At 40.8% G+C, this 27,705-nt stretch overlaps 1 protein-coding gene across 5 annotated transcripts in view; it reads left to right on the top strand.

Moving 5' to 3' along the window:
• The window catches only part of ACOX3 (acyl-CoA oxidase 3, pristanoyl), a 62,063-nt gene that overhangs the window by 17,778 nt on the left and 16,580 nt on the right, over nt 1–27,705 (top strand). For all 5 annotated transcript variants that reach the window (XR_006280563.1, XR_006280564.1, XM_038399104.2 and 2 more), the window contains 8 exons: nt 1,008–1,151; nt 3,580–3,668; nt 18,631–18,727; nt 19,015–19,197; nt 21,421–21,543; nt 22,711–22,831; nt 25,566–25,688; nt 26,536–26,649. Coding sequence is in view for 3 of the 5 variants with exons in the window: in XM_038399104.2 (XP_038255032.1) it covers nt 1,008–1,151; nt 3,580–3,668; nt 18,631–18,727; nt 19,015–19,197; nt 21,421–21,543; nt 22,711–22,831; nt 25,566–25,688; nt 26,536–26,649 (994 nt within the window). In the remaining 2 variants the exon portion in view is untranslated. The remainder of the gene's footprint in view (nt 1–1,007; nt 1,152–3,579; nt 3,669–18,630; nt 18,728–19,014; nt 19,198–21,420; nt 21,544–22,710; nt 22,832–25,565; nt 25,689–26,535; nt 26,650–27,705) is intronic.

Below are 27,705 nucleotides of genomic sequence, written 5' to 3'. Positions count from 1 at the left end.
AAAAAAATTTTGCTTTTAAAAAAAAAATTAATTCTGAATTGGAACAAAATGTCAGATACATGAAATTTTCCATGGGAGGGACATTTTCAGAAAAATTCTGTGTTGGAAGATCCAAAACAGTTTTTGGTTGTGGGTGTTTTTTTTTTGTTTGTTTGTTTTTAAATTTCTGCTTCCAGTGCCCGAAGCAGCTGGCTCTGTGGCAGCCCTCCAGGGAGGCTGCTCAGAAGCAGTCTAGCAAGTTGTGCAGTCTCAGATAAAATCCATCTTATTTCTGTGGGTATGTCTATACAAGCTGCAATCACACTCAATGATTTCAGTGTAGACATATCTTGTATGTCATAAAGTGGCTCTAAAATGATAAGCAATGGGAATTATGGATTGAAAACATAAACACAGTATGTCATTAACGAGGCAAAAATTCCAGTTTGCCCTTCACTGGGCCTCCATATTGGTGAAAGCAAATGATTGCAGATATATTTTTCTCTGTTTAAGTCTGTTAGGCAATATAACACCTCATGTCCCTCTCCTGCAATGAGCTCAGTGATGGTAGACTTGTCCTCACATATAAAGTCCCACTGAAGCAAACGGGGTCTGTGGGGTGAGGAGCACATTGCAGAATAGGGCCTGATATCAAGATGCCTGATTATGCCCAAATGTCAGGAGCATTTTGCATTCACAAAAAAACCCCCCAGAGACCATTGTGTGTCTCCATGGCACTCCCTCCCCTCCTCATGTTATAAGAAATTTGAGAGCTGAATTTTAGGCCTCAGGTTGACAGTCACGCTCTTGTTCTGCCCTGACTTTCCCCTAGACACATGTTCTAGAATAAAGCTTAGCCCTATAGATTCCTGTTAAATCCACTTTCACTGTTGTGAGCATGTTGGATCGAAGTACAGTATGAAATGCTGGCAATTTTCAAAATGTTACAGTGGCAGCAAACAAAAAGAAGTGATGGATGTACATTGATTCGTATGATTTAAGACTTCCTCCTTTTTGACGGTTTGTAGAAATTTATCATCAACACTCCTGATTTTGAAGCTGCCAAGTTTTGGGTTGGCAACATGGGGAAAAATGCCACTCATGCTGTCGTCTACGCCCAGCTGTACACTCCTGATGGGCAGTGCCACGGATTACATTCCTTTGTTGTGCAGGTGAGAAAAGAGTACTACTTTGTTTTTTCATGTCACTGTATTATGTCTATTAAGCAATTTCTGTAAAAATGTCTAACATTTTCTACCAAACTTCAGTATTTATTTGATCACTGTGCTTTTGAGGCAAGAATACAGTCGAATTAATAATAGCAAATTGCTATAATTAGAAAGTACAAATGAATCTCCATATTATTGCATCAGATATGCAGTTTGAAATGGCCTACAAAGTGTGAAATACTTTAGATCAGGAGCTCCTCAGAGCAGAAAATGTCCCTAAGTGTTTAGAAAGTGCCTAACACAAACTGGACAGATATATAATAATAAATACAATGAGAATAAGTGAGGGCATATGTTGGATGTAATGTCCAAAGCCAAACAGTAGAAACACTTCCATTGTTTTCAGTGAACATTAGATCAGATCCTGTTTTCTAATGAGGATCCTCATCACTTGCACACTGCATCTGCATTAACTTCTGTGGATCTCCCAAAGAGGCCAAAAACATGGTAATTCTAGCATCATTTTTTGAAATATCAGATTTCTGGGATGAATGAAGTGGGGATAGCTTTTTTCAATTGTTTTTTGAACATTACATGTATGAAGCAAAAAATTGAATTTATGGAGAGACTTGTGACATTTCAAGTGGCAGCATGTATTGCAAGTGAAACGAAAGGCAAACAGAAAAGGAGTACTTGTGGCACCTTAGAGATTAACAAATTTATTAGAGCATAAGCTTTCGTGAGCTACAGCTCACTTAAGCTTATGCTCTAATAAATTTGTTAGTCTCTAAGGTGCCACAAGTACTCCTTTTCTTTTTGTGAATACAGACTAACACGGCTGCTACTCTGAAACCTGTCGAAAGGCAAACACTGGCTTTCCAACTGTGACATACTACTAGATGTGCCAGGCCACTGCTAGTTTATGGCAAGGTAGAAGGTGAGATTCTGTGGCCTGCGCTGTGCAGGCGGTCGGACTAGATGATCAGAATGGTCCCTTCTGACCTTAGTATCTATGAATCTATAAACTGAAATGTGTATGCAGGATGCTACAAACTGCTGAAATTCCAGCTGCTTATGTCATCTTGGACGACAGTGGGATTGAATCAGGGACCTAAAAGCTCAGAGAGCGAGTTTTCTATAGCTCGCGCTAAAGAATCAGGGGCTGTAACAGACTCACATTGTCTGTGATTTGGGCACAGAAAGGGTTACCTAGCACACGCTGACCAGTGGGTTACCCTTGCATTTGGAATGTAAGCACTAGGTGACTGTAAACATGGCCTGATCGAAAACAGTCGTTTCACAAATATGTCACAGATATTTTTAGAAAACATTGTCTTGCAACATCCACAATGGGATGACCTTCCCTACTGGCTGGTCATGGATGTCATCTTGTAGTGCAAGCCTGCTGTAGTTGGTAGAGCCCTTTGGTCCTTGTATGACCACAACACAGGGAAGAGAGAAGGGCAAGCCTAAACCAGGGAGAGATGATACTTGTGGTGGGGAGAGGGAGACCTCCTGGGGCTTAGTCATAGAAAAGTCAATGTAAAGGAACTTCTGGGCATTAAACATGAAGAAATTTTTTTAAAAATCAGTAAACATAAAAATCCTAATGTATAAAGAAGGTTGTTTGCAAAAACAAAATAAATGCAAATGAATGGCCTAATCCTATGAGCTCTGCATTAGTTCACATGCTGGGCACATTTGGAGAGTTACCTGTGTAATCTTAAGGGCTATCAAATTTTATTTTTAAATGAAAGCATGGACTTTGCAGAAATTGATCACGTTCTCCTGGGAAAGTGAAATGGGTGAGCCAATTTTTCCAGCCCTCTCTTTCGGGTACCAGTATTTGTTCTGATCCTACAAGCCAATCTGCATGGAAGCAGGGTTCCAACCACAGAGATCAGTTTGCAGGATTGGAGCCATTTTCAGCAGAAAACTTGCAGAAGCAGTGGCAAAGCTACACATATTTAAATGAACTGGGTTGCTGACCAGATGAAACAGTCGTATATCCCTGGGAAAGGCAGGACACAATTAGTACATAAATTTAATCAGTTTTGTTGATTTCTGTTCCTGTCCACATAGACCAAAAGAAGGTTTTCATGCTAATTGTGATTGGAAGATTCTTCTATATAGATGCACATTTGGAGCATGATAGGGTAATTAGTGGCATGTTATCAAAAAAAAGTGAAAAATTTCCAAGTCGCTTTCATTACTGAATTTATAGTATCCTGGATGAAAGAGCGTGTTAAGCAGAAACTATATCCAAGACTGGATTCTATTTACCTGTATTTGGAAAAATAGTGAGGTTGTTTTTTTTTTTAAATGCTAATAACAAAATAGATTGGGAGTACTTTTCACTGTTTGAAAGGATTCCACCAAGAGCTTTAGTTTTCTCAGGACTAAAATAATGTTTCATTTAATTTGCACATAGATTCGAGATACAAAAACGCTGCTTCCTATGCCAGGGGTGATGGTGGGTGACATAGGAAAGAAACTTGGGCAGAATGGTTTGGATAATGGGTAAGTCAATAACATTTGAATGAAGAAAATCACTATACTTATATTGCTATTTATAAATAAATGGTGCAAAAGTGCTAAGTCTGTTCCATGTTGAGGCAAGTACTTACTGTAAAGATATTTTGTTATTTACAAAATATAAACTGAAGACCCTTCAGTATTAGTATTCTCTATTTTAATACCCACCATTGCTTTTCCATTCTCTAGCTTCTACAGAAGCAGGTTTTTTTGTACATAGCACCATTCATACTCTGTGAACATCCAAGTGTTCTAATAATAAAAATAATTAATAATAAATAATATACTCTGTACTTACCCAGCAGTAGTTACAATGAACGAAACAAATAGTCACATGTAATCGCAAATTATCTTCCCCAGCTCTCTGGGCAAGAATCCTTACTTGTTAACTGTCTTGCTGGTTTCTGAGCCCCCAAGGTGAGCAAGTCTACAGTTAGCCAATATATAGGGTTAACCAAGCCCCCCAGTCAAATTCACCATCTTGTTTAGCCTCTGTGATTCCTGGATAAACTCCCCTAGATCAGAAGGTAAGGTGGTAAAGTTTTCTTCCAAACATCAGCTTGATGCAGGGGACTGTTGGCCAAATAGATTCTTTCCATATAGTCCAGAGAGTCAGTACACCCTATCACACAACATCACACAAAAAGAACATCTTGCGGAAACTGAGCCAAGGCTGATGTAATCCGAGTTAAGTGCGGATGACTACCAGAAAAATTGTGGGCTCCTTGTATTTCCTGAAAGACTTAATCATTGTTTACAACAGCTAGAAAGAGACTTGCAGTAATGAAAGACCATGTTGGCCCATATATCAAAAAACCTATTCTTAGGGATGGCAAATCTGAAGGGATGAATATTTCTGGATCGTTAGGGACAGAAGATGAGAAAAATCAGATCTGCATGCTGAAGCTTCCATTGAGCAGATGGATGGATGCCAGATTCACCAGGCTACAGCAAAACACCATTCACATTATTTTCGTGCTTTTCCTTCCTTTAGTGGCCTAGATTAAAGAAAACAATTGGCCCATTATGGCAATCTGCTATGTCACTTTACACAAGTATGGAATTAATAGGGAAAGGCATGATTAACCCCTAAAGTTACATTTAAATACCAAAAAATCCACAACTAGTGTTGCACATACAATTTAACACAGCTTTTAGCCACCAGCTCACCTACTTTTTTGGATACCTTCCTTTGCTCTTCTGATATTTTTCTCATCCGCTTGCTCTACTGAAGTAGAATGTGGGTTTTCCACAGCAATTTTTTTCCTGGAAAAAATTTTGAAGGAGAAATTAGTTAAGGACATTGAAGTCAATGGTAAATGGGACAAAATACAACATGGTTTTACAAATGGTAGATCATGCCAAACCAACCTAATCTCCTTTTTTGAAAAAGTAACAGATTTTTTAGATAAAGGAAATGCAGTGGATCTAATTTACCTAGATTTCAGTAAGGCATTTGATACCATGCCACATGGGGAATTATTAGTTAAATTGGAGAAGATGGGGATCAATATGAACATCAAAAGGTGGATAAGGAATTGGTTAAAGGGGAGACTGCAACGGGTCCTACTGAAAGGCGAACTGTCAGGTTGGAGGGAGGTTACCAGTGGAGTTCCTCAGTGATCGGTTTTGGGACCAATCTTATTTAATCTTTTTATTACTGACCTCAGCACAAAAAGTGGGCGTGTGCTAATAAAGTTTGCAGATGATACAAAGCTGGGAGGTATTGCCAATTCAGAGAAGGATCGGGATATTATACAGGAGGATCTGGATGACCTTGTAAACTGGAGTAATAGTAATAGGATGAAATTTAATAGTGAGAAGTGTAAGGTTATGCATTTAGGGATTAATAACAAGAATTTTAGTTATAAACTGGGGACGCATCAATTAGAAGTAACGGAAGAGGAGAAGGACCTTGGAGTATTGGTTGATCATAGGATGACTATGAGCTGCCAATGTGATATGGCTGTGAAAAAAGCTAATGTGATTTTTGGGATGCATCAGGAGAGGCATTTCCAGTAGGGCTAAGGAGGTTTTAGTAACATTATACAAGGCACTGGTGAGACCTCACCTAGAATACTATGTGCAGTTCTGGTCTCCCATGTTTAAAAAGGATGAATTCAAACTGGAGCAGGTACAGAGAAGGGCTACTAGGATGATCCGAGGAATGGAAAACTTGTCTTATGAAAGGAGACTTAAGGAGCTTGGCTTGTTTAGCCTAACTAAAAGAAGGTTGAGGGGAGATATGATTGCTCTCTATAAATATATCAGAGGGATAAATACAGGAGAGGGAGAGGAATTATTTCAGCTCAGCACCAATGTGGACACAAGAACAAATGGGTATAAACTGGCCACCAGGAAGCTTAGACTGAAATCAGACTAAGGTTTTTAACCATCAGAGGAGTGAAGTTTTGGAATAGCCTTCCAAGGGAAGCAGTGGGGGCAAAAGATCTATCTGGTTTTAAGATTCTACTCAATAAGTTTATGGAGGAGATGGTATGATGGGATAATGGGATTTTGGTAAGTAATTGATCTTTAAATATTCAGGGTAAATAGGACTAATCCCCTGAGATGGGATATTAGATGGATGGGATCTGAGTTACCCAGGAAAGAATTTTCTGTAGTTTCTGGCTGGTGAATCTTGCCCATATGCTCAGGGTTTAGCTGATTGCCATATTTGGGGTCGGGAAGGAATTTTCCTCCAGGGCAGATTGGAGAGGCCCTGGAGGTTTTTTGCCTTCCTCTGTAGCATGGGGCATGGGTGACTTGAGGGAGGCTTCTCTGCTCCTTGAAGTCTTTTAACCATGATTTAAGGACTTCAGTAGCTCAGACATAGGTGAGATTTTTCGTAGGAGTGGGTGGGTGAGATTCTGTGGCCTGCGCTGTGCAGGAGGTCGGACTAGATGATCAGAATGGTCCCTTCTGACCTTAGTATCTATGAATCTATAAAATTAATCAAAACAAGCCCAAGCATGTATATTCAGCAAGGCACACTCCTGGGCTTGAAGCAGATACAAGTTAATGGCTCAGTGGTAGACACTTTTCAGCTCATCAGGCTGTTGAGGGGGGAGAACTAGGAACACACACATTGGTGGACACAGTCATGTTGACTGAGCACTCAGAAGCAACAGCAGGCAGCTTTGGTGGAGGAGGACTAGAGTAATGCTGAAATCTAGGTTTCAGACCTTAGAGAGACTATCCATAATAACATTTAGATATGAAAATGTTTATTTCAGTGTGAAATAAGTGACTACCTAGTCTCAGACCACTGTTGGCAGTGGCATTTTAACTCCAATCAAAGCAAGGCAGGGCAGGATTAATGCAGGGACTTTAGGGGCTGCAGCCCAGAACCTCGGGCTAAGGGGGCCACGCAAAAATAAATTCATAATTATATACAATTCAGTGGTCACCAACCCATCGATTTCAATTCACTGGTCAATCCTGGAGCCTCTGCCCATCGATTGTGCTCTCCAGGCTGCTAAAAGTCCAGCAGCGCAGCAGGGCTCAGGCAGGATGCCTGCATGCGATGGCCACACGTTGCTCCCAGAAGCGGCTGGCTGCTGGCACATCTCTGCAGCCCTGGGGGAGGGGGAGTTCATGCGCTGCCCCCAGCATGTCCCTGCAGCTCCCATTGGCCAGGAACTGGCCAATGGGAGCTGAAGAGATGGTGCTTGCAGGCGTGGGCAGCTCACAGAAACACCATGTCCCCCTCGCCCCAGGGGCACACAGAGACATGCCAGCAGCCAGCTGCTTCCAGGGGCAGTGTGGGGCTATGGACAGGCAGGCTGCCTCCCTGAGCCCTGCTGCACTGCTGGCCCAGAGCCACCTGTGGTAAGCGCCTCCCAGCCGGAGCCTGCACCTCAGAATCCCCTCCTGCACCCAAACTCCCTCCCAGAGCCCGCACCCCTCACCCTCTCCTGCACACCAATACTGTGCCCCAGCCTGGAGCCCACTCCTGCACCCAAATTCCCTCCCAGAAAGAAACTAATATAACAGCTGTTATAAGGTAAGAAGTAGGCTATTTTGAATTAACTTAACTATATTCTCCATGTTTTAAGACGCAAATGTAACCACAGAATGGGTTTGTTAATTAAAAGGCAAGTTTAGGATAGCATTAATAGCCTCGATGCCATAATTGTGATCATTTTGTTTTAAAATTAGGAAAAAAGATTTGTATACAGGGGCCCACAAAATCTAATAGCCCTGGGCCCACAGGAGAGTTAATCCAGCCCTGAAGCAAGGACAAAACTAACCATATAAAATGAAGTGAGAGTCAGACACATTAAAAACAAGAGAATAAAGATGAGAAACACCAGCACATCAGTCCAAAACAAAGCAGGCAAATATCCCACCACCAATAATATTTCATTTTAAGTTACTTGAGAGAATGAGGCCACAGCCCCAAAATTGGGAAAACCAAGCTAACTTTTAAGACAAAAAAATCTGAAATTTTAAGCAGCTATGGATGAACAATTCCATTTTCTCCCATCCTGTTTTCCAGTACTCACAGCTTCATTAATAGACCTCTCTCCAGGCATCATTGCCCTCCAGGAAAGTCCCATAAGGCAGGCCATTTGAAGAAATACAGGTTGCAGGGAGAAGAAATACAATGGGAAATTCAGGTAGATTTCCCCCTAATAACGACACCGGTGTGAAGTCAGACAGTTATTTTGAACTTTCTTGTTTTCCTTCTTTCTTTCCACAAGACATTTTTCTAATGATTTCACTTGATTTTTGAAATGTAATGCATTATTGCGTATGTACCACAAGCTACCATCCAGCAGGTGGCATTGTTGTATGTGTCTAAATAAACTGAGTAATTCAGCTTCGCATTTATGCAAAGATGGAGTAATGACACTGAAATTTATATTTGAACTGCAGAATAGTTTAAGTACAGATCCACAAACACAGAAAGCATTTAATCTGGCGTGTGTGTGTGTGTGTGTCCATAATATGCGTGTGCATCACTGCTGAAACAGTAGATTATTTTATAAATATTTGTATTCTAAAATCCTGTGCCCCATAGACATTTTTTTCATTACACAGTTTATTTTCAAGTGTATGGGCAGTAACCAGTACTTTGAGATAAAATGCATACAGTACATTTAGACTGGAAGGCCATGCAGTACATTATAAGAAAGAAATAGCACACAACATGCTGTGTAAATGTCATTAGACAGTCCCCACCTTGGTTAGGACATCTGCTAATTTAAAATAATTGTGGGTATTCTAACCACTCTTTCAGTTTGCTTTCCCTAACCCCCCTCTCTCAGGCTAATAGGTATAAGTTATTTTTTATTATTTATCATTTGTATTATGGCAGTTTCTAGGAGCCAGAGTGATGGACTAGGACCCCATTGTGCTAGGTGCTGTACAAACACAGAACAAAAAGACAGTCCCTGCCCCAAAAAGCTTAAATATAAAATGAGACAACAGGTGGATACAGACAGACAAATGGGAGAGTGTAATGGGGTTGGCTGCCTCCCAAATTTCTCCTTGGGGCTCTGAGGCACCTGCCTCGATTTCTCCTTCTTTCAGGGCTCCTCCAAAAAAAACCCCACAGTCCAGAGGTATAAAATACAAGTACCCTCCCGGAGTGTCTGATTTATGAATTTTTATACCATTTCTGTTGGCCCTTCAGGCCCAAACCCTTTCCCCTGGTCAGGTGATCCCACAGCCCTCTCCCCAGAGGCTGTGATTAGATTCAGGCTGGCTTCTTCCAGCTGGTTCCTTTATATTCCCCTAATTCAGTTCTTTCTGGATAGGCAGCAACATCCTTCAAACACAAAATAACTGAAAATTTAAGACCTCACCTAGTTTTCAGCTGGACACAGCCCTTCCTCCTTGAGGGTCAGTCTTCCTGCTCTCAAAGCAGCAGCTTCCCAGTGTCCCAGAGTTCCCCGCAGGAGCCATCTCACCTCTGCAGTCTCTTTCCAAGCCTCTGCCTTATCTATCCCAGGGCTAGTGGTCACCGGACCCTCCTCATTCTCCCCACCTAGGGAGGAGAGTGGGCTATGTCACAGGTGGTGCTGGACCCATCTCCTGCTAAAATGGCCGGCCAGCCACCCTGTAACAAGGAGCACAAGGAAACAATAAGATGATTTAATCAGCCATGCATTCATTCATTTTCTGACAGCATAACCCACAGTCGCAGAAAAGCTGCTGGGATGGGGGTCGTAGTAGAGTAAGGCACCAGCACATCTAAGTCTGCTAGAGGGCCTGGAAGCTGTTGGTTCTACACAGAGAATAGGTATGGCCAGGGTAGCAGATTCAGTACATCTGCTGAGCAGCCTCTGGAATATGGGTTTCTTTGGAGCTTCAACCAAAAATTAAAACTGCTTTCCAGTTGTGGAAACCACAAAGGAAGGTGAATGCTGACCGTCCCTAGGAGATTAAGCTGCCCCACTGCTGCCGGGGGTTGTAATGTGCATCCCAGCTACCAACAAGGGTAAATTTATTCCTAACCCTCCCAAATGTTGTAAATTGAATAAATCATGTCACATAAGTAATCTTTATTTGGATGTGTGAGGATGGGAGATGAGGGTTCACAAGAACTGATCCTCCCCACTGCCTGCCCACACACATCTTGCAGAGCTAGCACAAAGGTCTGTTACAAATGCAGCCCGGGTAGTCAGGGGACTGGATGAACTGCTTCCCAGAAGCACATGAAGCCCCAAAGGGAGAGGGGAGGATGTGACCTGGCCTTTCTATACCAGCTTGCAGAGCAGACAGGCTGTAGTATTCTCAGTGATGCGGGTGCATATGGTGCAGTCCCCGCATACCAGGCTTTATAAGGAGAAAATCCTCCCTGAGGCATACACCTTTCCTGACTCCCCTTAGGGTGGTACATCACCTCCTACTCAGGGCAATAGTTATATGCCACAATATGCTCCTTAGAAGGCAAAAGACTACTTAAGGGAAGTTCTTGCATGCTGTAGTTTCCATTTTGAGTGGAGATGAGAATGGGGCAAGTTTCACCCCTAATATGCAGGTTACTTAAAACTTCAGTATGTTTAATAGATAAGCTATAAGAATAGATAAGCTATAAGAATGCACACCCAAGGCCTGATTCTGATCTCATTTCTGTAAATCCTCCATGGAATTCAGTGGAGTTACACTGATGTAAGACTGTCGGAAGTAAGATCAGAAGCAGACCCATAAGGAAAGTGATGAAGCAATTTTACATTCTGTTCTTGAATTTTGCTACTGGAATAGAAGGGGCTAATGCCAAGATTTTCAAAAACAAGTGCCTAAATTTAGGATCCTAAATACTTGTACATATTTAGGAACCTATTAAGGACTGGTGTGCGGGGAGAAATTGCAGAAATTACAGGGTGAAATTCTATGGCCTGTGTTAAGAAGGTCAGACTAGATACATAATAGTCCCTTCTGGTTTTGAAAACTACAAATCGATTGGGTTGCTTGGCTGAGGTTTGGTTTCCTGGTAATGTAGACCCTGATGTTTTTATCAGGGGTTGGGTTTTCAAAAACACCTAAGGGCTCTTGGAGCACAAGTCCCATTGAAAGTCATTGAATGGACTACTCTGTCTGTCTGTCTAACAAACTCCTATAGACCCCCCCCATCCCTGTAGTCCATGAACACCTCACGATCTGGGGGCACATGGCTTTTGAATACCTCTCCCTAGGAGCCTAACTTTAGGCACCCATTTTAAAAAAATAAAAAAAAAAATCCAGACCTATTTTTTTAATCTCTTTTCTTGTCTACCATTTACACAACATTTAGTGCATACAAATTACTGTGTAGTATTTTTTAAAAAAACACATTCTGCACATTGCAGGCTTTTCATTCTTTCCTCCCAAGTTATTCATCTTTCTCATTCAGTAACATAATGCAGCCACCAGAGGGGGTAACTGCTTCAGAGCCTCAGTCATGCCTTAATGTTTGGAGTAGCATAAGTATCTGCCTGTTACTAGCACTGGGTGTGTATTGCTTTGCTGCATTCTGTAAATGGAGATAGTTCAAAAAAAATAACTGGGCTTGTGACATAGATCTAGTCAAGTGCCTCCTTTCTGGTCACCAACCAGATTGCTAGGGGGAGAATCCAAACTTCTGGATCCCTGAATGCTTTAAGCTGCCAGGGTCTGAACAGAGTTCAGAAATTGCCACCATCCTGGGGGCCCTAGGTACACTGTCGGGCTGCAGACTTTCTATCCGGCATTCCCTTCTGAGAACTGGAACGTGCCGTCCAACTGCCTAACCTGTGGGCACAATGGTGACCCTTCATACTCTCCCATACTTACACACGCTTCTCTCAGAACTCCACCCCAAAGGTGTGCAGCTCCTGGGTTACAGTTTTACTCTGTGTTGATTGTGAAGCATTTAACATAGAGACATGTTTCACAAGTGTAACACATTATTTCTTGTTTACTTACTTGTGTAAACAAGTACTCCTTTTCTTTTTGTGAATACAGACTAACACGGCTGCTACTCTGAAACCTGTCGAAAGGCAAACACTGGCTTTCCAACTGTGACATACTACTAGATGTGCCAGGCCACTGCTAGTTTATGGCAAGGTAGAAGGTGAGATTCTGTGGCCTGCGCTGTGCAGGAGGTCGGACTAGATGATCAGAATGGTCCCTTCTGACCTTAGTATCTATGAATCACAGGAGAGCTCAGAGCATATAGAATGTAACATCCTAAACCCCTCACTAGCTCACCCTGTGCTTGGGGGTCTCCTGCCTCATGCAACCCCTACATGCTGGGTTGTTTCTCTCTCCTCCACAACCAGAGACAAAATGGCCAAACACCTCAGATAGGTCAGCTCCTCTCTATAATTCTTAACCCTCTTTGTCAGGAGATGTTCTTGCCAACTTTCCCATCTGATCAAAAACCTCTGCCAAGTGACCTTGTGGCCAAGGCAACCTCTCCCCTGCTAGACTAATTCTGCAGTTGGGAGCCTGTCTATTGTTCAGAGCTATTTCATTTCAGTGGGCAAACATTTTAAGTCAGTTACCTTTTGTTGTTCTTTTGTCACCAGCCTTTAGAATTTCAACCCAACAGAGAGGCAAACAGACCATAGAGAAGGCAAAAGGCTGCAGCTTCAAAATGGAGTTTGCAGCTAGGTCAAGATACCCAGAATTCATAATCTCACACAGAATTCATAAATTGTACAGACAGATTCCCAAATTGTCATAGCTCATGACCTTTTTTTGCTTCTCTGTAATATATAAAAAAGGTGTAAAAAGAGGGGTTTGGGAGGAGAGAATTTGGGGGTGGGGTTAGTAGGACAGCGTGTATTTCTTTTTTTTTCTGCTGGTTTTTCACTTTAGAAATTGCGATTTTGTCTTCCTGGAAGGCTCTATGGCTTTTTCTACAGTAGCAAAATTGCTGATTACTGAAAATTTATGTCAGCAAATGATTGCGACTGAACCCAGTGCAAGTTCAGCTATAACCAAGGGCAAACTGTGTTTAGTACCCTTTCAGAAACATATGGGTTTGGCTGGGTTTGTTTCTCCCGCTCATTTTGGAACATCTAAAATTAAGCCCCCAGCCCTGCAGTAAGCTCCCCACAGCCTCTTTCCACACAGAGTCTCACCAGAACCAGTGTGGCTCTCTGCAGACACAAGGGTCCACCCACACAGAGCTCACTGCAGGATTGGGCCTTAATGTAAGCACAGTGAGGTGGGGGTCTGTGTCTTTCTGTCTCTTCCATGAAGTGCCTGGCACAGTTATAGCTTCTATAAAATGAGGTGGGTGAATTAACATAGCTACTGTGTGTTGCTGTTAGAGATACAAGCTTCTACTTTTGACTGTGGCAATATGGCCCAAAATGCTGCTTAAAAACTTTTTCCCAGCTTTCCGGCACCCTTCCTTCTCTTCAACCTCATCCCTTTGTGAGCTTCCAGATTCTAAAATGTGTGACTGGTCTTTCTGTCTTCTGCAGGCTTTCACCATCCCTCTATGTCCCCTGTTCTGCCCTTGGTCTACTCTACCTCTAACATTACTTGATCATTGTGCCCCGTAACCATCACTGTGCCCTGTAACCATCACTGATCCCCAATCTTCCAATCCCATCCCCATGCCGGCTACATCTGGCTAGGAGGATTAAAGGAATTACCACTTCAACATTCTCAAGATAGTCAAAAACAGAAGTTGGCCATTAAAAAAGATCTGAGTGGGTTTGAAATTCCCCAAAAGCACAGTCTTGCCATCTGCACTGCAGGTAACAGTTTATTACTTTAGTACTGGCACAGGGAGCGTGCTGCTTTTCCAGCTGCTCACTTTTATCTGTGTTACTGCGCTCCAGATTAATGATTGTAGCATGATTTAAGGGAAGAGAGATTAACTTTGCTTGAAATGTTCTCTGCACCACTGGCCACAGACCTGACAGAGAGGCTGCTGTGGGATTATGACTTCACCCTGCCTAACTGATCCAGGCAGGAATACGTGTAGCCCAGTTATGCATCAGTGATGAATGCAGGTGGATGGTGGAAAACCTCAGAGTACTAGATTTAGAACATTTCCTGTGTACATTATTTGTAAAATATTGTATGTGGGACACTGATTAGCAATGCAGCAGCACTGCTGTTAACCCTAGATCCCTGACATAGAGGCTATTATGGGGATGTGACTGCCCTTCACAAGTAGGATTGTGCATGCAAGAATGAAATGATAATGGCTGCTGAATGGTGATGGTTGAAATAAGTTTGGAGAGCAGTACATTCATTATTTTGTTGGGATGCAGTCCAATGTTTAACACAGCAAGAAGTAAGGCACAATTTTTTAACAGTGTGGGTGATTAATCACTGGAACAAACAACCAGGGGAAGTAGTTGCAGTCTAAATCAAGATGGGATGCCTTTATGGAAGATCTGCATTAGCCAACACAAGTTGGGCTCACTACAGCAGTTAATGGGGTAAAATTTGATGGCCTGCTGTGTTATACAGGAGGTCAGACTCGATCTAGTGGTCCCTTCTGGTCTTAAAATCTGTGAACTTGTCAATTTATCCATGGCGAAGAACACACAACTGGAGGCAGACCCCGATGGAATTATCCCAACAATGTATATTTACAGATAAGAGCCATCTCTCGGAACACAAAATGATTCGAGCCCTGATCACACTAACTGCTCTGCAATGGAGGCCACAGGAAAGGTGTCAGAGTAGCAGCCGTGTTAGTCTGTATTCGCAAAAAGAAAAGGAGTACTTGTGGCACCTTAGAGACTAACAAATTTATTTGAGCATAAGCTTTCATGAGCTACAGCTCACTTCATCGGATGCATTTGGTGGAAAATACAGAGGGGAGATTGATATACACACACAGAGAACATGAAACAATGGGTTTATCATACACATGCTAAGGAGAGTGATCACTTAAGATAAGCCATCACCAGCAGCGGGGGGGGGGGGGGAAAGGAGGAAAACCTTTCATGGTGACAAGCAAGGTAGGCTATTTCCAGCAGTTAACAAGAATATCTGAGGAACAGTGGGGGGGGGGAGAAATAACATGGGGAAATAGTTTTACTTTGTGTAATGACTCGTCCATTCCCAGTCTCTATTCAATTCCAATGTCACCACTACATGTACCTTGCCCATTGCGTAGGTTCTTGTGTGCTTTTCCATTCATTTAAATGGATTTTCCCCTAAACTTGTTGACAGATATGATCTGTGTCTGTTTATTATGTTTTCTGAGAGAATAGCCATTCAAAAAGTGATCTATAACTTTATGAAATCTTATTTATTTGTAATATGTTCCAACATCACCTTCCAATTGGTTTATATGGTTAACTATAAAAAAAATAAGATTTTAAAAGAATAAAAGTTTTTGGAGAACTGGCTGTAGTTTCATAAACCCATTCAAATCTAGAGTACTAGATGCGTCTGTTTTTATTTTCATCATTAGTCTTCATAAACAATAAATCTCACTTCTTCACTCACGGTAGTTGTCAGTGGATTTGTAACTTATCTTTCTGCCCACTTATTCAAGCATTTTAAAGGTTTTACCATTTGCTATTTGGATTTATTTAGATATTAGCTGAGGAAAAAGCAGTAAATATGTAACCCATAAAGTGTAATACTAGGAAGATCAGTTACTGTTAAGCGAATGTAATTTAATTTTCTGGTTCACTAGTTATAAGAAATGTGATAGTATGGATTTTTTTTCCATCAAGGACATTCTGGATAATCTTTTATGCAGTATAGAGATTATCAAACAATACTCTGTATGTCTGGCATTTTGTTTTTATAGCTGGTCCGTTAAGAGCACTCACTACAACAACATGCAACTTATTTTGTTAATTCTTTTTTTGCTTCTTAGAATTAGTAGGTGAGAATATTTGGGTAATTTATATGCTCATATAAATAGCTGTACATCTTCAATATGGTGTTATAAAAGAGACTTGCTGGACTTGAAATTGAGTATTAAAGGCTCAGAATATTCACGAGTAGCTTTACACAAGTGTATAGTCATACCGAAATAAATGGAGCTACTCACATAAGTAAAATTATTAGCATGCATGGGTATTTGCAGAATTGTACCCATATGCTAATTTTACACAAATCAGATTGGTTCTGTTTACTAAACTTTTAATATTGAGGCTGGATTTTAAAAGGGTCATGTGACTGAATCAGGCTTCCAATTAAGATTGAACTAATAGAAAGTTCCCTAGTAGTGAAATTTAGCAGAGTATATCAGATTTACGAATGGAGAAGTGATGCAAGCACATGGAATTATCCTTGGCTTCAAAGCATAATTTTGAGATACTAGTTTATTGACCATCACTTTTTAAATCACTTGCTGCCTGAAGCATCTCTCTCTCCAGGTAGCAACTGCTGCCTCCAGTCCTGCTCCTACCTCTCCACAGGTAATGATGTCGGAAGCAACTCTTAATCAGGGGTGGAGCTTCCTTCTAGAATCAACAACCATGACTGTGATAGGTCTTTTGCTCACCCTGTCCCCCCCCCCCGGGTTTTTTTTTTTTTTTTTTTTTTTTTTTTTTAGAGAGAGAGAAGCTGGACTGGATGAGTCCATCCCTGACACTGGCTCAGCTATCTCAGATAGTTTCACTTATGTTTTGCCAATTCCCTGCTCACCTCTGTGGGTGGAAACTAGCTGTTGGCCTCTAGGACCTGCCCTCACTCTTGTGCTCGCACAAGGAATGCAGGTAGCCCATATAGGGAAGTAAGGGGTATTAAGAACCTGTGTGGGTCCATGAAGTAGGTTACAGTCTTCTCCACCTAAATTACTACTGGGAGTTTTGTCATTCACTTCAATAGGACAGCTGCCAGTAGTAATAAGCATTACATTCTCCCAGTAAGTGTTTACAAGAGGAGACCCTAGTATCACAGGCATGCTGTAGTTGTACCTAGCCTGTACACTTTGCCACTATCAAATATTAGGCAGGGACAAGCTGTTGGGGATTTATTTTAGCTTTGATGGGTTTATTTCAGGGGTGGGAAAAGTAGAGGGTTGCATATCAATCAAAAGATCTTTTATCTTTAAAACCCCCCACATTTTTTGTAGAGGATCCAAAACCATTGTCCAAGATGGACTTCTGTAAATATTGTACTTGACTCCACCACCCTCACTCTCACCGTGTAGTACCTTATTCTGTGAGTAGTCCCACTAAAATCAGTGGGTCTATATGCAGAGTAAGAATCTAATGCTCAGTTAGACTGCACATTTCAACCATTTGTATGAGTATATATTGCTCAGTCAAAAAATGTCCTGTATCTCTGAGGCAGAATAAATACAATATGCAGGTATGTTTCCTTGGAAATTACTCATATTTTTAAAGTACATGTAGCATTGTAAAGCTTATATAATTTATTGATGTAAAAGACCTGGCTCTCTCGCGTGTTATTAAATATATTTGCCTGTATTGGCAAGCATGAGGAATTTGCTTTGATTATTAATACAGATTTTCAAACAATATTAGATGCTGAGATATTCAGAAATAGAGCTGATGTTATGATACCATGCCAGCCCTTATTGTCTATTTGGCTGAAAATGACTAGTATACGATTTTCTGAAAAAAATGTGTCCTGTTTATGCAGCTTCTATCAATATTAATTTCTTTTTAAGATGCTACATCGTATCAGAGAGCAAAAATCATAGCTGGAGCTCCTGTACAATAATGCCTTTTTCCAGTTCCCTTTCAATGTGTTGATTCTATATTGTTCTTGTTGATGTTAGATATTTGATCAAATTCAGGGCCCTGCTGTGCTAGGGATAGTACAAACACCTAATAATAGACAGTCCCTGCCCAAAAGAATTTACAAACTCAGAACTAGATTCTGATTTCCTTATTTATATTGAGCAGTATTTTACATCACGAGCGAGCCATTCAGTTCAATGGTATTATTTGTGGAGTAACACATGATTTGACCTGAATATGAGTGTAAGAATCTGACTCAAAATAGACAAGGTAGACAAAGGTTTTATTGTCCCCATTTGTATATAGATGGGAAACTGAGACACAGAGTGAAATAGCTTGCATAAGTCCATGTCTAGTGTCTTAACCAGAAGACAGTCCTTCCTCTCATTGGTCTTCTTTCTGCAAAAGCTCTTTCTTTTAAAGATAATCACAGGACATGATATTTTAAGTGTTAGCTGGTCAGATGACAGCAGAAAGAAAATACAGGTGCAGTCAGTGAGGATCTTTCCTGGAGGCGTCATACTTATTTCGAAAAACCAAAACAAATTTAACATAAGAAATAAAAAGTGTAACAGAAAACGTACCCAGCTTGCATTTCATAGAACTTTTTTATGTGGAGACCTGTATTCTCGCAGGCATCCTCCTCTCTGTGGCAGAATCTGACTCTAAAAATACCGGTGTTGTGATATTGTTTTCAGTTCACTGTTGTGCATGAAATCTTCATGCAGCCAGCCATTAATGCATCAGGGCAGTCTGTTGGGGCATATACCCAAGCTATGTCGGGAAGCATCTTCCTATTTTATTATTAATATAGTTATTTACTTGAACAGGTTTGCTATGTTTCACAATGTGAAGATACCTAAAGAAAACGTTTTGAACAGAACTGGAGATGTCACAGCTGAGGGGGTATACATCAGCTCATTTAAGGTATGAAATGAACTGTATGTGCAATGAATCCAGTCTACCAAATATGCTATGAAGGAATTCTTTGTATTTTTTTTTCAACTCTATTAACTGCTCCCTTCTATTTTCAGAGCTGAATGGGGTTTTAGCCATGCATTGGCCATTAAAGTCAATGGGTGTAACTCCTTGAGTGAGTCTTTGAAAGTATAACATTTGGCATAACTACCAGGATTCTGATGTTGCAGGCAGTGCAATTATGAAGCTATGGAATGGCTGAACCTGCCCATTTAGTGTGTCTTTTATTCCCTCAGGATCTCAAGCAGCGTTTTGGCGCGTCTCTTGGGGCTTTGTCCAGTGGTAGAGTTATGATCATAGGCATGTCTGTGGTTAATTTAAAGCTTGCCTTATCAATAGCCATTCGCTTCTCTGCCATACGTCGTCAGTTTGGACCAACAGATGAAGAAGAAATACCAGTCCTGGAATACCAAATGCAGGTACTAACTAAATCTACAATATGGCATTTCATTCAAATCTAGGGAATGTATTAAAATATAAAGCCAGATCCTCAGCTCATGTAAATCAGCATAGCTGCATTGAAAGCCATGAAGTTATACTAGTTTACACTAGCTGAATGTCTGGTCCTATAGATTTCTGAAGTCTTGATTCTCAGTAAGACTTGGTTTACACTACCAACTTCTCTAGCCACACCCCTGACCACATAGTTATACTGATGTAACCCCCACTGTAGACAGCACTATGTCATTGGGTGGGCTTCTCCCACAAAGATAGCTACTGCCTCTCAGGGAGATGGAGTACCTAGGCCAACTGGAGAATCTCTCCCGTCAGCATAGGTTGAATCTTCACTAAGCACAAGCTGCTGCAGCATTGTAAGTGTAGACAAGACCTTAGGCCCCTTTACATCAATCTAGCAATGTAAAGAGGCCTTAAAGCACCCACCTCTCGCTGCCAGAGAGGTGTAAATTGGCTTTGTGTAAATAAGAATCAGACCTTGGAATACTGAAACCCAAATATATTATTGAGCTCTTAGAAGTACTTTTCTGACATTGGTGAGAGGAAACTTGTTACTTTTCAGAAACTCTGGCTTCATATCAACTTTCATCATGCTTTCTTTTGGGTTGGTCTGCCCTACATTGACATCATCTTCCAGTCTATTCCAAATGCAGCTGCTAAGATCATCTTCCTCATCTTTTGTTCTGAACATGTAACTCCATCTGTTGAATCCTTCTCCTGACTTTTACTTCTCCACTGCATCAAATTCAGGATTTCTTATCCTGACTTTCAAGGTCCACACAGCTCTGCCCCTCTCTATTTATTTGCTTTTGTCTCACATTTTGTTTCTTCCATAGTCCCTTGGTGATGCTCGCCCTGACTACCCTCTTTTCCACATCTCCCACAATCAATGTTGCACCTACTTCCATGCTGTTCCCTCTCCATGGAGCACCTTACTTCAACTGACCCATAAGGGCTGTACTCTAGATTATCCTCAAGACCCATTTCTTCATTGAGGCCGTCAAGAAACAGGCAAACTAATCATAGATAAATTAGGGGCAGTCAGATACCACTGAAGTGGTTAAAATTATTTAACAAACCAAGAAGTGCATAACTTATATAACAACTGTACCTCTTTTGATTATATTTCTCTTTCTCACCTTTTGATTTGGCTTGTCATCTTCAATTGAAAGCTCTTGGGGGAGGATGTTTGTGTGTAAACATTGCCTACAACATTGTGGGTATTAAAGAAAACAAGAAGAAGAATACCTTCCACCTTACCATTGGTTTTGTCAATGCACAGTTCGTTAGCATGTTTGTGTGCATTGCTTTATCCTTTTCTCTTAATTAACCTTTGAAAATATAGAAATAATTATTTGTATTGCTGTAGCCCAAGTCAGAAGCTGTACGAACACAGGATAAAAAGATGGTCTCTGCCCCCAAAGAATTTCATTGAACCAATGTGCTGGTTTAATCTGATGTTTATCAAAAATTAATAGGAACCACGAACTTGGATGGTTTCACCATGAGCATTCCTGTGAAGAAGATTCATTTATTTTACTGATTTAAAGGGCCATTACAAAAATAGCTGGTTCGGAATTTTTCAATGAAACATTTTTCATTGAAAAATGCCAATTTGTCAAAACTATAACTGTTCACTGGAGAGGATTGATTTCAACAAATTTCTCAATCCAAAGAAGTTTTTAAATTGTCAAAATTATTTTTGAAATGAAAAACTCCACTTTCTGGTACAAAATGACTTTTCATTTTGAAATTTAAACTAATTGTGGTAGGAAAAAAACAAAAACAGAATCAAAACATTTCAAAATTATTGAAATGTTTCAGTTGATCCAAATTCTTCTTTTTGGGGCCTGGGGATTTTTGGTTTATGAAAAGTTGACTTGTCCTCATTTGGGATGGGAATTTTTTTTTTTTTTTTAAATCTCAAATTTTTGTGGGACAGGAAAATTGTTTCCCATCCACCTCTAATTACTAATTGAACATAACCGCAAACAATACAGTCTGTATTTGGATAGGGTATTGCGGGTGCGGGGCAGATGCTTAATAATTAGAAGATTGAAGTTGAAATATGGTAGTTTTCTGGAAACTGAAAAAATGTACCACAGGGGTTCTGAGTATCCTTGGAAAAGCCCCTAATAATATGTATATATCAACCTTCCCTCACACAGATTTAATTTTCATTCCAGCAATGGCGCCTGCTTCCCTATCTGGCAGCTACATATGCCTTAGACCATTTCGCCAAGTCTTTATTCATGAACTTCATAGAATTTCACATAGGTCTTCTGATGAAGGATAAGAGTCCAAGACAGGTGAAATGTTTATACATATCCTTTCAATTGCAACTCGAGTTTTCAATGCAGTAAACTTCCAATAGTTAAACCAAGAACCTGTATACACAAGTGGCTCAGAAATGAGGGGAGGAGTGGTGAGAAACATTGGTGTTAAAGGCCAGGAAAGCAGGTAACTTTGATCATGGGTTTATGTTCTGATGATATCAATGGGATTTAAGCATATGTTCAAATTCTTTCCTAAACAGAGATGTTTCTTCTTGAGTTAGAGGCCTAAGTAATTACCGGTCATTGCATCTTCAGTGGGCTCTTGCAATATGCACTCCTTATACTAAATAATCTATTCCACCTTGTATTTAGTTGTGACACATAGAATACCTTCCCCAGACCTGAAGAAGAGGCTGTGTCTCTTTCACCAATAGAAGTTGGTCCAATAAAAGATATTACCTCATCCCCCTTGTCTCACTGCATTGCCTTAATGAAGATTCAGTTTTGGTCAACTGAAATTGACACTGCATGAGATACATGTCAGAGAGTTTCTGTAATAAGCCAGAACAATATTTTTTCAGAGTCAGGCTCAAGTTTGCAGTTCAAGTTAATACATTTGAAAATAATTTAACGTAAAATATTAACATTTATGAAATGTGGGTTAAATGAGCAGTGCAGTGAATTTCTTGGCAATCTCTGTCAAGGAAATATTTTGATCTCTCTGCACTTTACAGGGCCTGACTCTGACCAGCATAAGTGCACTATATAGTTTTTTATAGCCTTTTTGTAAATAGAATTATTTTTGTAATAACTTAAGGTGGAATTCACCCGTGTCAAGCTCTGCATAGTGACTGTTTATCACTTCATTCTCACTTAAACCCTCAGGCTTTGTGCAGGCCAAGTTAAATGGTGTATAGGCCTTGCACCCCGGTTAGTGCGTATTATGTGTCTCCTTTTGTGACCAGTCCATAGATATGGGTCTGTTTACAGCTCACAGCTAGAGAGCCTGACTCTTTTTTTGTTCAAGAGGTATTGATGCTTTTAATACTTGGTTCAATCCCTGGTCTTGGTCAAGACTTTGGCAGTCGCATGGATGAATTTCACCCTTAGCTTTTTGTGTGTACTCTTGAACTTGTTTTGTTTAAAAAAACATTATTTACCGTGAGCTTTTTTTTTTTTTTTTTTTTTTTTTAAACAAAGGCTGAAATTGGGCGCGAGATTCATGCCTTGTCTACTGGTGGTAAACCGCTGGCCTCCTGGACGGCCCAGCAAGCAGCACAGGAATGTCGGGAAGCTTGTGGAGGGCACGGTTACCTGGCCAGTAAGTTACAAATTCCTGCACAGATGCAGTCAATGATGATTTGCACACCTTTCTCTCACAGGTTTTGCTGGGTACAGGTGTATGTATCCGCGGCAGTAAGTTTTCAAAAGAGCTTTGGCCCCGTCTTCCTTTTTACATATTGTGATGGGGTCCCCAGGGTACAACCTGGAGCTGTCGGACCGCTATGCCCCCTTAATCCTCCAGCCTGGGCGGTCTCTCACAACCTGTGCCAGTGACAAACAGCCAACCCCGCCAGGCGTTATTATCACTCAGCCATCAACATGTGGAGACTCACACCCGGCAATCACCCCAGCCTTGCACCCCAGAAATATACCATCTTTCACTGCTCAAGACTCCACTGGACAGTGCAAGCTCATTAATTAGTTTGTCACTCCAACAAAGGGACGTGCAACAGTCCTTTTAAACCTTTGCTGAGATTTCCCAGGCACTTTAATCAAAACCACACCGTTTTAAATAAAATATAAAACAGTTTTATTAACTACAGAATGATAAATTTTAAACGATTATAAGTAGTAGACAGAGATCAAAGTTGGTTACATAAGAAATAAAAATAGAAACGCAGTATAAATTCTAACTTTAACAGACTATGGCCATGTCTACGCTATGTTGGCAAAATTTTGGTCGCTCAGGGGTGTGAAAAAAAATCCCCTTGAGCGACATACATTTTGCTGGCATAAGTGCTCGTGCGCACAGCACTGTGTCAGCGGGAGACCCTTTCCTGCCAATGTAGCTGCCACTGCTCATTGAGCTGGTTTTATTATGTCAACGGGAGAGCTCTCTCCTGTCAGCATAATACAGCTACACAAGTGCTCTTTCAGCCACACAGCTATATCAGTACCGCTGTGCCACTGTAAGTTTGTAAGTGTAGATATAGCCTAAGCAAGATCTGAATCAAATAGCTCTTCTCACCCTAATAGGTGTTACAGGCAGCTCACAGTCCTTAATATACAGGCTAGATTCCCTTCCCAGCCTGGGACCAATCTCCCTGGTTCAAACTCTTTCATAGAATCATAGAATCATAGAATATCAGGGTTGGAAGGGACCCCAGAAGGACATCTAGTCCAACCCCCTGCTCAAAGCAGGACCAAGTCCCAGTTAAATCATCCCAGCCAGGGCTTTGTCAAGCCTGACCTTAAAAACCTCTAAGGAAGGAGATTCTACCACCTCCCTAGGTAACGCATTCCAGTGTTTCACCACCCTCTTAGTGAAAAAGTTTTTCCTAATATCCAATCTAAACCTCCCCCATTGCAACTTGAGACCATTACTTCTCGTTCTGTCATCTGCTACCATTGAGAACAGTCTAGAGCCATCCTCTTTGAAACCCCCTTTCAGGTAGTTGAAAGCAGCTATCAAATCCCCCCTCATTCTTCTCTTCTGCAGACTAAACAATCCCAGCTCCCTCAGCCTCTCCTCATAAGTCATGTGCTCTAGACCCCTAATCATTTTCGTTGCCCTTCGTTGTACTCTTTCCAATTTATCCACATCCTTCCTGTAGTGTGGGGCCCAAAACTGGACACAGTACTCCAGATGAGGCCTCACCAGTGTCGAATAGAGGGGAACGATCACGTCCCTCGATCTGCTCGCTATGCCCCTACTTATACATCCCAAAATGCCATTGGCCTTCTTGGCAACAAGGGCACACTGCTGACTCATATCCAGCTTCTCGTCCACTGTCACCCCTAGGTCCTTTTCCGCAGAACTGCTGCCGAGCCATTCGGTCCCTAGTCTGTAGCGGTGCATTGGATTCTTCCATCCTAAGTGCAGGACCCTGCACTTATCCTTATTGAACCTCATTAGATTTCTTTTGGCCCAATCTTCCAATTTGTCTAGGTCTCTTTGTCTTCAGATGCTCTCCCAGGTGTTGAGATGGGGGAGGAGAGAGGCCAAGTGATGATGTCACTGTTCCTCTTTTATACTTTCTTCCAGCTGCTAGAAAGATATTTGCTGTGAGGTGGGGGTTAGGTAACCCTCATTGCATACGTGCCCTCTCCGAGAAGCCTCTGGAAGAGTGGATTCTTCTTGATGGCCATCAACGCCTATCTGGCCAGTGATAGTTGCTCCTTTGTTGCTACTGAAAGGCTAGCTGTGAGCATTCCCCACTTCACAACATATTTCAGTAACACATACGGAGCAGTACTTCATAACTTTACATCAATGATAGCACATATAATTCAACAGGATGGTAATGTTCAACAGATCAAAACTTTTTAAATGATAGCTCACAAGGCATTCTTTGTACAAAACATATCATAATCATATCACAGTGGTGAAGATGGGTTCCAGGGTGCTACTTTGAGGTACAGTGTCGCACAGATCCAATTTGCAGATGCAAAATCTGCACCCACAAAATGAATTTCAGCTGCAAAGTGGAATATTTGCACTGGCCATCAGGCAGTTACAACTATCCAGACAGCCCTTGCAATTCATATGAAGGAGGAGAAATACAATGCAGATTTTGAACATGCAGATTGCCCTCATAAAATGGATGTCATGCTTCTGAAAATTTGCTCCCATGTATTTAGTTTTGTAAACAAAGGGTAAGTTTTCAGCGTCATCTGTTGGTAAGAATAATTATATTGTATTGGAAACTGATTTCAATTTCTTATTTTTTTAATCACAGAATAATTGTTTCCAAGTTCTTTTGACCCATGTTTCTATAATGATTGATTATGATTACATTACGAATTAAAATTTGTGACTTTTGTTTTAAAAGTGAATCGTCTAGGTGATATTCGAAATGACAATGACCCAAACTGCACATATGAAGGAGACAATAACGTTCTGCTTCAGCAAACCAGCAACTACTTACTGAGCTGGGTGAATGCTAAACACCAAGGTTTGCATGCCATACTATATCTTGTTTTAGATTTAATGGTGATTTGGTAACAAGATTAGGAGATAATTTCATACTGACAGAATTTATATAATCATTATTTGTAGATCCAAATAATGTGCTAGGTACCTTCAGAAACAAGTGTCTTGATCTCTCTCTATATATTTCTATTGCATCAATCTCCACAGTATCTGGACCTTGTTGTAACTAGTTGTTTTCCATGTTGTAAGTAGGTAGTTTTGAAAAATTAACATGATAAAAAGTAATGTAGGGCTTGGTGCCGTTTCTGCTAGGGATTCAAACTCCCAAGTTCACTGGAAGTAATTGGAAGCTTTCTGCACAGGGAGGGGGGGTCTGTGGTCCTTGAAAAATAATATAAAGGCTATCTATCTCCTACCACCCTTATACGAGTCAAATAGCATCTGAATCCGTGTCATTCATTCCAAATGAACTTTGGTGCTAGGCACTGAGAGTACAGGTTGCAGAATGTCTAGCCTAACTGAATAATTATTATTATAGCCTTTTGTTGTTTTCTGGATAAAAGATCACGGGACAAATTGCTGGCAAAGATTCTGGCCAAGATCTTCCAGGTGTGGAAAACCCATTCATGGGTATTGAATCTACAATCTCCACTCCACTGGGAGCTTGCAACCAGCCAGGTCAGCTCCTCAACACTTATTCACCTCTCCTTATTCGGCTGAATCCCCACTAGGCAGTAATAAGTTAAATATTTTGGCATTTCTGCACCTGGCCTATCAAGAAAGAGTAAACCTAGCCCTAGGATAGTGTTTTACCTTAAAATAGTCTGACACCGACTTTGTAACTAATCAATTCATCATTGGTATTCCAGATAAAGCTCCTATTGCATCCCCTCTTGGATCAGTCAACTTTTTGGAAGACTACAGTCTTATTCTTGGCCAGAAATTCACAGCCTCTAATGTTGAAGACTGCATGGACTCCTCAGGTAGCCATTTTCTATTTTCTCGATACAAATAGTTATTTTCACTCTGTCCCTTTCACCCAGCCAGCTGATCTTTCTTCTCTCTTTATCCGCTCTTTATTTTTCCACCATCTTTTGTAAGCAGACAGCTTACCTTTAAGCATTAGAGATTGAGTGATGCTTCCAAACTCACAGTATTCAAGGGAGCTCAAACTACAGCACATCCTTTTAGATACAACATCCTGCATCGTGGTAGGGGGTTAGACTAGATGGCCCTTGTGGTCCCTTCTAACTCTATGATTCTATGATCCCTAATAAGCAATGTTTTTCCTCTGGTATTTATTATGATATGTGTAGAGCCTTGACTTCAAGAGAACTAGGATGAGTAAACTAATTCAGATTAAAATGTGAATTAACTTGATCTGTTGGGTGTTTTTATTCCTACTTTTGCACAGCTCTTCACCTTTTGGTTTCATTCCAGAGCAGACACACTAAAAACAGGTGTTATTCTTGAGCTACCTGTAACCTGGGTGGCCGTGAGAAGTGCTATGTCCTTTCAGCCTGCTTTCTAGACAGCAAAAGGAATCAGACAGAGCTGGTTTAAAATTTTCAAATTTTTGATAATTTTTTTGGCAAAAATATTTGCTGTTTTTCAGCCAACTTATAGAGTTGGTATTTTTCAAAAATGTAAAGATCCTATAAAAAAATTTACAAAGTTTTCTGTATTATTCATCCAGCTCTAGATCTGATAAGCTGACAGCTGAATATTTGAATTCTCACCTGATCCAGTATTTTTTCAGTTCAACCATCACTTCTTATAATATATTCTCCATCAAATTGTATTTTACTATTTTTTTATGTTGTGTGATGCATACTGCAATTTACTAGGGACCAAATTTTCATTTCTTAATATGTCTCATTGGCACAAAATGTGCAAATTGAATTCTAGCATGAAATTGCTAGACAGAATGGTTTCATGCAATATTGGCTGTATTGCATGTATTCTTCAAGTAAAATGTTATTCTTGTTCCTCTAAAGTTGTATTTGTTGGTAGTTGTCCTCCACTATTGTATTGTTTTT

The sequence above is a fragment of the Dermochelys coriacea genome, chromosome 4, assembly GCF_009764565.3.
Source record: "Dermochelys coriacea isolate rDerCor1 chromosome 4, rDerCor1.pri.v4, whole genome shotgun sequence".
In the NCBI taxonomy this organism is placed as follows: domain Eukaryota; kingdom Metazoa; phylum Chordata; order Testudines; family Dermochelyidae; genus Dermochelys; species Dermochelys coriacea.
Note: the sequence above shows the minus strand (reverse complement) of the source record. Positions and strands in the feature narration are given on the sequence as shown.